Consider the following 12383-nt stretch of genomic DNA (forward strand, 5'->3'; position numbering starts at 1 on the left):
TGTGCATTCGTGAGGAGCTCCTCTTGTGCCTCTCCAGACTCTGTAGAGGCTGAGACAAAACACGTCACATTGCCTGAGCCATGGAATATGCAGGCCCAAGCACAGAAGCAGCCTGGGCGCTTTCCAGACTAGCTGCTCAACAGCAGCAAAATGCCTCCATTCAGGCAAGTCGCATTCAAAACATAAACAGCAGGGGAGGGGGCAGTCTCATGGAAACTAACAACTCGAAAAAACAGCAACCTTTTTACGCCGGATATACAACGTCTTAGCTCTATATCACAGCAATTAAATTAGAAACAAGGCATTGGAAATGTGAATGACACTCTGCTGTCTGCATAGGGACTGTGGTGTCACAACACAGGAAGTGTGGAAGCATACTTCCGAGATATGACATGACCCTATTGCAGGGTCTAATTTGGAAAGTACCCTGGATTCTCTGTCTAAAGAATGCATCTGCCAAGCATTGATGGAGTGGAGACTACTGGGACAGGATTAATCCTAGCAAAGCAAGGCAGGAAGTCAGCTTGAGAGAGACTGACAAATGTCACTCTGATTATTTGTATAATTGATCATATAGTGCACTGAGGAATAGCACAGAGCTTATATGGCTGGGGAGGTGTCACTATCCCCATTACAGGGTCTTGTCTGAGTTCTTTGACTCCTGCTGGCAGCTGGAAGGTGAACGCCCTCATCAGGCTGGTGAAGAAGATGAAGAGCTCAATCCGTGCCAGCTGCTCCCCAATACATGCACGAGCCCCTGAAGAGAAAATAAAAGAGACAAAACATGAGTAAGGCTATTCCAGCTCTCTTCTGAACAGAAACATGCACATCAATTGGCAACTACATTGTACTACAAAAAAGGAATTTGAGTTGGTGGGCCAAGGTCCCCCCTGAAAGTGGCACCCTAGCAATTCTCTTTGCTAGAACTTCTGTTTCTTCCATACCTTATGAGTAGGCACCCCTCGGGTAGGTAAAGGGGGCCATGACTACGACAACAAAAATTTATATACCATTTTCCAACAAAAGTTCCCAAAACAGTTTTTATAGAGAAATAAAAATAAATAAAGATAAATGCCTGTCCCCAAAGGGCATGCAATCTAAAAAGAAACATAAGGGAGATGCCAACAGCCCCTGGAGTGATGCTGAGAAGGGCTTGGAGAGGGCCAGTTGCTCCCCCCCTGCTCAATAAAGAGAACCACCTCTTTATAAAAGTGCCTCTTTGCTCAGTTACCAGTAACAACAGCTTCTTAAATTCATTTGACTTTTCTGAAACATGGAAGCTTTATTTGGGTGTGAGGAAGTGGCTTTGTGTTTGCAACTAGAGCCAGCCAATCAGCATTCTGCCGAGACAGCGCTCCTAGCTGTTGTTGAAAACAGCTGCTCAACTTTGGCCCTTCTGCAGTTGTTGGCCTACAAGTCCCGTAATCCCTAGCTATTGGCCACTGTGACTGAGGATTATGGGAGTTGTAGTTCAAAAACAGCTGGTTGTGCAAGCCTGTCGTAGAGTCAAATTCAGTTTAGAAGTTTCCATTTCTGTTCCAACAGGGATGACTGAGATGACATAGTGGGTTCTCTGGCCAAGCTACAGGCAGCCTTCTATATGCAGCAGTTCTATATGCAGCCTTAGTACAGGGAAAGAAGGTATGCAGCTGGGTTGTGCTTCAGGTACCACAGCCTGTATGTATATGCTCATGGGAGATTCAACCTCCCCCGCCCCCCGCCCCACCATCCCAAAGTAGCAAATGTTAGTGGTATAATGTTGTGGAAGGATGCATTAGGAAGGATTCAAATCTTTGCATGCTGAATGTCAGAGTTTCAACCCTGTGTATGGGCCTGTGCATCCCCATGAGCTCAGAGCTGAGGATGCAGAGGGAGGGGGAAATGGGTAATGTGGCAGCCACGGAGGGGGGAACGGCAAGCAGCCCTAACTCGGGTACCCAACCCTGATGCCACTCAAATACCATGCAGCAAGATGCATGGAGTTTTAAAAGCAACAGCATCCCTACTGGTGACCAACCTCACCCCACCCCACCCATGAGGATGTGCCCCTCTGCTGTCAAGTATTTGCCTTGTGATCCACTGTTCAGCTGAAAATCCGCTGGTCTCTCTCAGCACAAGGCTTTATAACCTTGGAGGGGGAAAGAATGATGCTTCTCATTATCACCAAGTTGAAAACAATAGCTAATTTATCCTTCAATAATTTCACTAACAAAATCATGACAGATTTCACGTTTTACACAAGTCAGGTAATTTTGTGGTAATTTTGTGGCTACATTCCTTTATTCATTGAAAATGAAAATCAAACACAAACCTCGGCTTCAGTTAAACAATCCAGTAAACATGGTAGATCACTTCTACATTTACCTGCACCAAATGCCAGAAATTCTTCTCTAGCCACAAACTCTCCATCCTTGTCCAAAAAATGATTTGGGTTGAATTCTTCAGGTGTCTCCCAATGTTCTGAATCAAGGAGAACAGAGCGCAGATCTGGAACAATAATGGTTCCCTACAAGGAAGAAAGATTTGACTCAGAGAATGCATTTAGAGAGGTCACAGGACTAATCTTTGCTATTTCTCAGGCCAAACTAAATGTGACATAGAAGACTGGATCTCCTGAAGCATTTTGCTTTTACACGACAACAAAAAATTGTCATCACCCCTTCCAGTTTGGATTGGGGATGCAGTGCACCTATAGGCATAACTATTTCCTTTATGCTGTTTTCCAAACCTAACCCACCCCCCACTCTCTGTGGCAACTATTGGCCACAAAGAGGAAATAGACAGATATATATGCACTTTGGCCCTCACATATACCAGGCTCATTGTCCTAGATCTCTCAGATTTTTTAAATATGTGTTGCATTTGCAGTTTTGCATCTGTGGAAAAATATACATCTTGAGAATGTGGGGTAGTCTGGAAAAAGTGATTTGTTGAGGCTATTCACACACGCATGCAAAGCCAGGCTAATGGAGTCCAGCCCAGTTTTGCATGTGCGTGTGAACCACCAGGATCAGGTCCGACCCTGGCGGCACTGTGGCAGCAAACTCACTTGTGGATCCTCCCCTCAAAACAGGGTTAGGAGAATGAGTGCTCTCCTAACCCTGTTTTTCTGCTCATGTGACAGCTGCAGCTGCAAGGGGAGGGAGATCCCCATAATGTACTGTGCACTCGCACAGTGTATTATTGGAACTCTGAGGGGTGGGGAGACACAGGGTGGTGCGTCCCAGCACCCCAACCCTTGGAGCTGCCGGCAGCAGCTGGTGCTCATCTGGGCAGGCGATCCGCCCACCCAGGGACACCAGAGCGATCGTCTGCAGGGAGGTAAGTGCTTTTGGGCTCCCTCCCTGCACAACGGGTAGCCCTTTCTCACTGCTCATGAGAAAGGGCTCATTATGTTGATTGCGATTTGTTGTGTGGATTGCAAAGAAAGCAGACAAGACAGATTTTTCTACAGCAACGGCAATGAATTCTCATCCAGAGAAAACTAAACACACATTACACACTTCTATTTCAGATCCTTCTTTTTGAGTTTGGTGTAGAACCGATGACAATGATTTGTGAAAGCAAAAGAGAAGAGCCGAGTGCAAGATGCTGTTTGTGAAATGTTGCTCCTGCTTTATTACTGGAGCACTGATGATGGGGTGGGAAGTGTGTTAGAGAGCATATTAAATACATGAACATGTCTTGGGTCTTCCTGGATGTATTCCCAATCACTAGAAACCACTCAACATACATGTAAAGGTAGAATACAGATAGTGAAGTAATTCACACACAAAAACTGTGTTCTACCCAGCTTTGAGAGCTGGGTGTGCTCCCAACTTTCAGTTGTATTTATTTATTTATTTGATTTTTATACAGCCCTTCTAGCTTTTCCTCTTACATTGCTTCTCCACAATCACTTCTACCCAGGTTTACCTCTTACCTTGCTTCCACACAACCAAAAATGGGGGGCATGCGCAGCAGGGAAATGCTTGACTAACAAGCAGAAGGATGCTGGTTCAAATACCCACTGGTATGTTTTCAGACTCTGGGAAACACCTATATCAGGCAGCAGTGATATAGCAAGATACTGAAAGGCATCATCTCATACTGCGTGGGAGATGGCAATGGTAAACCCCTCCTGGATTCTGCCAAAGACAACCACAGGTCTCTGTGGGCGCCAGGAGATGAAATCAACTCGATGGCACACTTTACCTTACGTTACAGCTCTCAAACCCATGTAGAACACAGTTTTTGACTGTGTGAATGGCCTCATTGTATCCTAGTGCTATGTAGCCTGTGGCTTTATGGTAGCCTTTGCAATGTGGTTGGCCCACCATTCTTTCTTGCCCTTTAGGTGTTTGGATGCTTATTGCTCCTGGAATACAGGAGTGCAAACATGCCAACCTTCTATACCTTGGGAATGTGAACACCACACATGTTCACATCCTTTGTAGTTTGTCTGGCAAGGCCATAGAAAAAGATGTATTTGAAACGCTGGATCTCATGAATTACTGCACTGATGTAGGGTAGTTTCTTCCGATCTTGATAGCAGATTAGGCGAGAGGAACCAAAAACATCTTCTATCTCCTTATGGACTTTATCTAAGAAAAATAGTGGAAAGAAAGCTTTATTTTTGGACACTGCATTTATCCTATGCAATCTTAAGTCAGGCAATCGCTGAGAAATGAATGAAATTAATCCCCACAGCTCTATTAAAGACACTGGAATAATGAGTGAACTCTAAGGGTGGGATGGAGGAACCTGGCATCTGAAGGGCACATACTGGTGTTACACAGAAAATGGAAAATCTAAAAATAAAGGAAGAGCAGTTGATTGGTCTCTGGGCAGACCGCTTTGTCAGGAGCCTCATGAAATACAGCATGAGTTGTTCCTGGAAGCGAGTGGCCTGCCTTTAATGTCTTACAGAAAAAGAGGGTTGGAAGTGGAAAACCTCCTGAAAGAAGTCCACTGGCACTTCCAGGCCCACTTCCATGGCTTATAGTTCAGAGCATGAAGTTTTAAAATATCTTCTGTGGGATGTGTATGTGAGTGTTACATATGTTGTAGCACTATTGGCTACAACACTTAAGAAGATACATGTTTCTTATTTGAAATAAAGATTTTGGTGGATTCTTGTGGCGTCATGCTGGCTGGTATGAAGTTTAGTGCAAGTGACAAGGTGGAAATTTTTTGATATTGTAATTCAGACTCTGTTATGTGTTTGTATTTTATTTATAATGCCCTATGGCTATAGACAATAAATTTGTTATTACTACCAAACTTAAAGTAAAAGGGGAAAACATGTACACTCCATGGTGGAAAGATGAACTCTGAAATATGGTTATGTTCTCATAGACACCAGCTTCCACTGTTTGAGGTCCAGCCTGCTGATGCCAATGCCAGAATCAGAGGCAGGGTCAGCCCTCACCTACACTGCCTTCCCCATCTCCCAGCTGCCTTGCCTTCTGGGCATGCTGGGATTTTATTTATTTATTATTTATTTATCACATTTTTATACCACCCAAAACTCAAGTTCTCTGTTGGTAAACTTCAGATCAGCGGCAGAGGTGGTGGCAAGGCAAGCAAGAACAGAGCTCATAGCAGAGAGTGGTGACCTCTACTCATTGCCTTGACTACTTCTTCATTCTCTCCCCCCTACACGTCCACCAATAGACTTGTGCACTTTGCTTACTCCTAACCCAGGGCCTGTGATCACCAGAGGCCAGAACAGCCTGAAGACGCCCCAAGGCCCATGAGGCCAAGCCCTCCCTAAGGCCATTAAAGTGCCCCTCTCCAGGGGCAAAAGGCCCAAATGATACTGCCACCTGACAAGGGCCAAAGCCCCTCAAACCCAAGGTGGGCCATGCCGCGGGCACCACTGATGTTATCACCGGGCCACCACAGCTGTCACCAAATCTCCAACATAGCCACTGCTGCCAGCACCACTGAAAGCACCGATAGTGCTGCCACCACTGCCAAAATTGCCTGAAGACCCCCCCCCCCACACACACACACACACAGAGGACCAAAATGGAGCTGCACTGGCGAGCTCCATCCACGGCAAAATGACTAATATTTATGTACAACAGTGAGTATTTATATACTGTACCACTTTTCAACAAAAGCTCCCAAATAGGCTTACAAAGATATAAATAAAATGTAAGGCAGACAAAAGATGGAGAATGAGGGTGAGGGAGGCAGAGCTGGCCCCACACCTGACACTGGCATCGGCATCAGGGTCTGGGCTGCGACACAAGGTGGGGAGGATGAACAGAAAGGCAGGGTGATTGGGTGGTGGCATTGAGCAGGGAAGCGGCTGTGGCAGGCAGGCAGGCGACGTAATATCCCAGGCTGTAGGGTAGGATGTCTGCACTGGCAGTGATCTCCTCACCTTGCCTCATGGAGGAGCCACCCCCGGGGGACCACTTCTCGACTGATGTTACTGCCTTCCAGTTACCGCAATTCCTTCTGCTTTTGATAAATATTTGGAAACTTCACTTGTTGCAGAATGTTGCAGCCTGTGTATTCAGACATGTGGGTCCAGCTTTGTTGGTTTCCTTATATTTCTTCAGTATCTAGGCATTACTTTCCAAGGAGAATTCTCGATCCATTTCTTGGTTTGGGCACGAGCTCTCTCCCCAGGGGTGGAGCCACCACTGGGCCAACGGGTTCAAAGAACCCATTCCGTGCCCAATCAGGGGCCGCATCTCGTGGCCCTGACATGCCCCCCGCATCTGACATCAGATGTGGGGGTGGTGGTTTAGCTCCCGAGCGGGTGCCGTGCAGCCCCTTCGGGAGCTAAACTAAGGCTGGCGCTGTGTTTGCAGCACAGCCAGGAGTGGTTCTTCCCAGGGAAAGCCAGCCAAATTAGATCCTGAAGGGGCCACACGGCCCCCACTTGGGAGCTAAACCACTTTTTAGCTCGGGAGCTAAACCACTAAAGCTACTCTGGCTGGCACTGCGTTTGCAGCACAGCCAGGAGTGGCCCTTCCCTTCAGGTTCCCGCGCGGCCCCTTTGGGAGTTAAACTCCAACTCCCAAACGGAGCCTCAAGGCTCTGTTCAGGAGCCAGACCACGTCCCCCACATCTGACAACAGATGTGGGGGTGTGGCTAGCCCCCACGTCTGATGTCATTCACGGGGGCAGGCTTAGTGGGGCCACAGCCACGGCTGCACACAGGCCACCGGCGGTCCCGTTCCGCCACTGTCTCTCCCATACTCACGAGAATCGTACTCAGTATTCTAATGCTCATTGTTTTAATAAGATGATTTCCAGTGATCCACCAAAGTATCTGATTTACTTCAATTCTATCAAGCTGTTAATCTTTATGATATTTTGTGACAATCAGTTCCAAAAACAATGTGTGAAAAAGTATTTCCTCCTATCAGAGAAAACCCAATCATCTTCAGGTTCAGGTCTTTCTGAAAAGCCAAACAAAACCATTTACTTTGAAGTAAGCCTCTTTTATTCTATGAAAGTTACTTCTAAGAAACGTTGTTAGAATTGGGTTGTATTTGATATTTTAGGACTTCCTCATCTGAGGTACATATGAGATCATAAAGGAATTCAAATCCAACTCTGAGCATATCAAAATTAAGTTCTTCCCTATAGGGAACAAGAGCAATCACATTGCACAGGTCTCTCACACCTTGGATCTCTTGATGAGTCACCATGAGGAGCAGCGCCCATTTTAGAGAAGTGGCAGTTGTCTCTGTCCCTGCAGCAAATAAATCAATAGTGCACTGAGCCAAGTTGTCATCATTATAGGCAGAATCGGGGTCATTCTCAGCCTGTTGTTGACAAGATAAATAGTGAAATGCCATTTACAATTAATTGCAAGAATTTTGCTGCTATTACTAGTCTACAACCTAAAGGCCCCAGAGATTTTATTTTATTTTATTTATTTATTTATTTATTTATTTATTTATTTATTTATTTATTATGATATTTCTATACCAGCTGATATAGACATCTCTAGGTGGTGTACAATGTTAAAACAGAATGAATGTAAAACAATATAAAACAGTTAAAATTCAAAAACAAGTACAAACTATCTCAGCAGATAAAAACATATTAAAGATTTACAATTTCAGTTAAAAGACTGGGAACACAGGTAAGTCTTGAGGGTCTTCCTAAAAACAAGCAGAGAAGGAGATGTTCTTATTTCAACAGGGAGTGTATTCCAAAGCCCTGGGGCAGCCACAGAGAAGGCCCTGTCCCGAGTCACCACCAAACAAGCTGGCAGTAACCATAACCAGACCCCTCCAGATGACCTTTATAGATGACAGGGTTCATGGCAGAGAAGGTGCTATCTTGTACCCTGGACCCAAGCCAATGAGGACTTTACAGGTAATAACCAGCCCTTTTTTTTTGGTTCAGAAACATATTGGCAGCCAATACAGCTCTTTCGAAATTGGTGTTTTGGGTTGACCCAGAGACCAATCTGGCTACTGCATTGCGTACCAATTGTAGTTTCTGGACTACGTACAAAGGCAGCCTCATGCAGAGCGCATTACAGTAGTCAAGCCTAGAGGTTACCAGCATATGTACCACAGTTTTAAGATCATTTACCTCCAGAAATAGACATAGTTGGCATATCGAAGCTGATAAAAAGCACTCCTGGCCACTGCCTCAACCTGAGAGACCAGGGACTGCTTGGAATCCCGGAGCACTCCCAGACTACATACCTGATCTTTCAGGGGGAATGTAACCCCATCCAGAACAGGTAGATTTAAACCACCAAAAACACCTTTTGGTCCCAACCTGCTAAAGTCAGCACCTCTATCATATTTGGATTCAATTTCAGTTTGTTATCCCTCATCCAGCCCATTATCACCTCCAGGCAGGCATTTAGGGGATTATACCATTACTTGATGAAATTGGTATGGAGAAATAGATCTTAGTGTCATCAGCATATTGATAATAACCTGCACCAAACCTCCTGATGATCTCTCCCAGTGGTTTCATGTAGATGTATTTCATGTAGAGCCAGCGTGTTGTAGTGGTTAGAGTGCTGGACAAGGACTGGGGAGACCCAAGTTCAAATCCCCATTCAGCCATGATACTAGCTGGGTGACTCTGGGCCAGTCACTTCTCTCTCAGCCTAACCTACTTCACAGGGTTGTTGTGAGGAAAAACTCAAGTAGGTAGTACACCACTCTGGGCTCCTTGGAGGAAGAGCAGGATATAAATGTAAATAAATAAATGGTAGAAAGCATAGGAGACAGTATGGAACTCCTTGTGGAACTCCACACTTTGGCTATCGCTTAACAGAACAACAGCCTCCAAGTGACACCATCTAGAATCTGCCAGAAAGGGAAGAATGGAAACACAGTAGAACAGTGCCACCCAATCCCACCTCCCTCAAGTGACCCAGAAAGATACCATGGCTGATGTTATAGAAAGCCACTGAGAGAGCCAAAAGGATCAGCACAGTCAATTGGAGATCATCCATCAGGCTGACCAAGGCAGTCTCAACCCTCCAACCAAAAGCCAGTTTGGAATGGGTCTAGATAATCTGTGTCGTTCAAAATTGCCTGGAGCTGAGAGGCAACCACCCACTCAATCACCTTGTCCAACCATGGAAAATTAGAAATGGGTCTGTAGTTAGCCAGCTCTGAGGGGTCCACTGCAGGTTTTGGTAGATAAGGTCTAATAATAGCCTCCTTAAGACAAGGAGGCATCCTCCTCCTTCAGAGAAGCATTTATAATATTTACCAGACCATTCCTGATAATATGACTACCAGATGAAATAAACCAAACTGGGCAAGGGTCAAGAGAACAGGTTGTGGGACGGACAGTCAGAAGCAGTTTATCCACATCCTCAGGAGTCACAAACTGAAAGTAATCCAATCCAATCCTCAAAGAGGAGTTGCTGGCCACCTCTATTAACAGACTCTGTAATAGACTTGAAGAAGCAAGATGGGAAAAGCATTGATGTTTTTAAACTTTGGTGATGGAGAAGACTTTTGAGGATACCTTAGACAGCCAGGAAAACAAACAAATGGATCATAGAACAAATCAATCCATGATTATCACTCGAGGCACAAATGACCAGGCTCAAACTATCATATTTGATACTGTACTGGATACTGGATACATTATGCGAAGATCCAGCTCCCTTGAGAAGTCCGTAATGCTGGGGAAAGTTGAAGGAAAGAGAAGAAGAGGACAACCAGCAGAAAGGTGGATGGACTCAATTACGACAGCAATGAATGCACCACTGCGAGACCTTAAAGGCAAAGTTGAAGATAGCTCAGCTTGAAGAGAATATATCTATGTGGTCGCTAAGAGTTGACACTGACTTGATGGCACTTAATCAATCTATCTATCTATCTATCGACTCTGTAGTAGGCTGCAATAACTGTGGAATCTAGCTTGGCACAAATACAAGAGATTTTATCTGCAAAAAAGTCATTGAAGACATCACAGTGAGTGACAGATGGTTCCAAGATCAAATTCAAGGTGGAGGGGGCTTAAACTAAACCCCTCACAACCTTCAATATAATTCAGCTGAACATCAATTTGCTGATAGGGGTGTGCGTTTTGGAATTTTCTTGTTTCAATTTGTATCCAAATCGAAACATCCCCGTTTTGTTTTGTACCCAAATTTTCTGAATCCAAATCAGCCCTGTTTTGTTTTGTAGCCAAATTTTCTGAATCCAAATCCGAATTGATTTGGATTTTAAAAAGGGTCCCAGGGCAAAAAGAGTGGGTGGTGGTGGTAGTGTCCAATGGGTGGAAGCTACCACCCAAATTTCAAAGGAATTAGGCAAAGGGCTGATTTTTTGTGTGTGTGTGAATTTATTTTTAAGTTTACACATCTTTAAGAATTTTCCTATAGGGAATAATGGGAATTCCAGCAAATGTATCACTTCAAATCAAGGGGAAAGGGATGACCCAGAGCAGAGTGTGGTGGGTGGTAGTGCCCAATGGGGGCAAGGAAACTTCCAGAATTATTTCAAAGGAATTGGGCAAAGGGCTGATCTTTTGTGATTTGTTGAAGTTTACGTGTCTTTAAGATTTCTCCCATGGGGAATAATGGAGGTTTCAGCAGCTCCATAATTCCACTTGGGGGGCACTGGGGTTGCCCAGAGTGAGGGGTTGTGTAGTGCACATAGGGTGCCAACCACCCCCACACCCACAAGCCTGTGGGTTACTGGGTTTTGTTGTTTCTGAGGTGTTCATTGTAGATTCTCTGGTAGCATATGAGATTTTCAGTGAAAAACAAGAATCTACTCATATGCTACCAGAGAATCTACACTCAGAACACCACAGAAACAGCAGAACCCAGCACCCCATGGGCTAGCAACCCTTCCCCTGGCCAATGTGGGGTCAGTAAAGAGTGGGAAGAAGCAAAAGAGCCAATGGGGAACAAGGAGGGAATTGTCAGCAGGTCAGCCCATGATTTAGGTCACTGATCAGAAGGCTGGAAGGGTGGGAAATTCAAAAAGATGTCAAACACAAAATGGAGACTGACTCAAAGATCACCACAAAATGGAGGTCCGAAACAACAAAACGTTTTGTAGCCGAAACAGGGACGTTTTGTTTTGTATACAAAACTTTTGGATCTGGAAAATGGGTGTTTTGTTTTGTCTACAAAACACCCGAAACAGGCTGTTTTGGGTACAAAACGTTTTGTATCCGAAACGTTTCGCACATCCCTATTTGCTGAAGTAATGTGGGCAGAAATTTGTGTGGGAAAATCAGATAAATGCTTATTGCAGGACAGATTCAACAATGTAAACAGTGAAAAAGCTCCTAATGTGACCATGGATTAAAGATGCTATGCGAAGCACAGCAGAAACAAAAGATACTCAGCAAATATACACCTGAGCAGGCACTGAAACAATATGCAACTAGAGATGTCAGTCACAGACTGTATTTACCTGAATCCAAGGCTAGGTTTTTTCCAAGTTCTTCGATGGGGTTGTCTTAAATTCAGGGTTGTCTTCTCTTTGGGTAAAAAGAGTTAACTACACTCCTTCTCCACTCAATGTTTTCCATATGTGGCACATCAAAAGAGTCAAAGAGAAACAACTTTTGGGACATAAGCAAGCAATAGAGTAAAGCATGAAAACAACCCAATCTTTTGATGCAGTTCAATACAAGTCTGATACAATGGTATTGGCAATTTTGCACCAAAAACACTGCAATGCAAAAAAAGAAAAGAAAAAGAAAAAGAAAGAAACAAAAAGAACCGGATGAGAAGGGCTGTATCAAATTGGATACAATTATTGTTCAAATTTGATGCATCACCAATGCAAAAAACTGCCAGGAGTTCCAGGAAAATACAGGGGGATCATTCCTCTCTCCAGCTTCTGGTGTTGATCATCTAAAAGGACAAGGCTATTTCAGTCCCAAACCCAAGTCAGAAGCCAGACTGAATCCACAAATTTTGG

The 12383-nt window shown here is 44.5% G+C and overlaps 1 protein-coding gene across 1 annotated transcript in view; it reads right to left on the reverse strand.

Annotated features, from left to right (window-relative positions):
- Positions 1–274: 274 nt before the first annotated feature.
- The window catches only part of LOC128350405 (cytochrome P450 2J2-like), a 30696-nt gene continuing 18587 nt past the window's right edge, over positions 275–12383 (reverse strand). Inside the window, exons 8-11 of the mRNA XM_053308673.1 lie at positions 7631–7772; positions 4396–4583; positions 2365–2506; positions 275–757 (exon numbers count right to left, since the gene is read on the reverse strand). Coding sequence (XP_053164648.1) covers positions 570–757; positions 2365–2506; positions 4396–4583; positions 7631–7772 — 660 coding nt within the window. The 3' untranslated portion in view covers positions 275–569. The remainder of the gene's footprint in view (positions 758–2364; positions 2507–4395; positions 4584–7630; positions 7773–12383) is intronic.

Source organism: Hemicordylus capensis, chromosome 3 (assembly GCF_027244095.1).
Source record: "Hemicordylus capensis ecotype Gifberg chromosome 3, rHemCap1.1.pri, whole genome shotgun sequence".
In the NCBI taxonomy this organism is placed as follows: Eukaryota; Metazoa; Chordata; class Lepidosauria; order Squamata; family Cordylidae; genus Hemicordylus; species Hemicordylus capensis.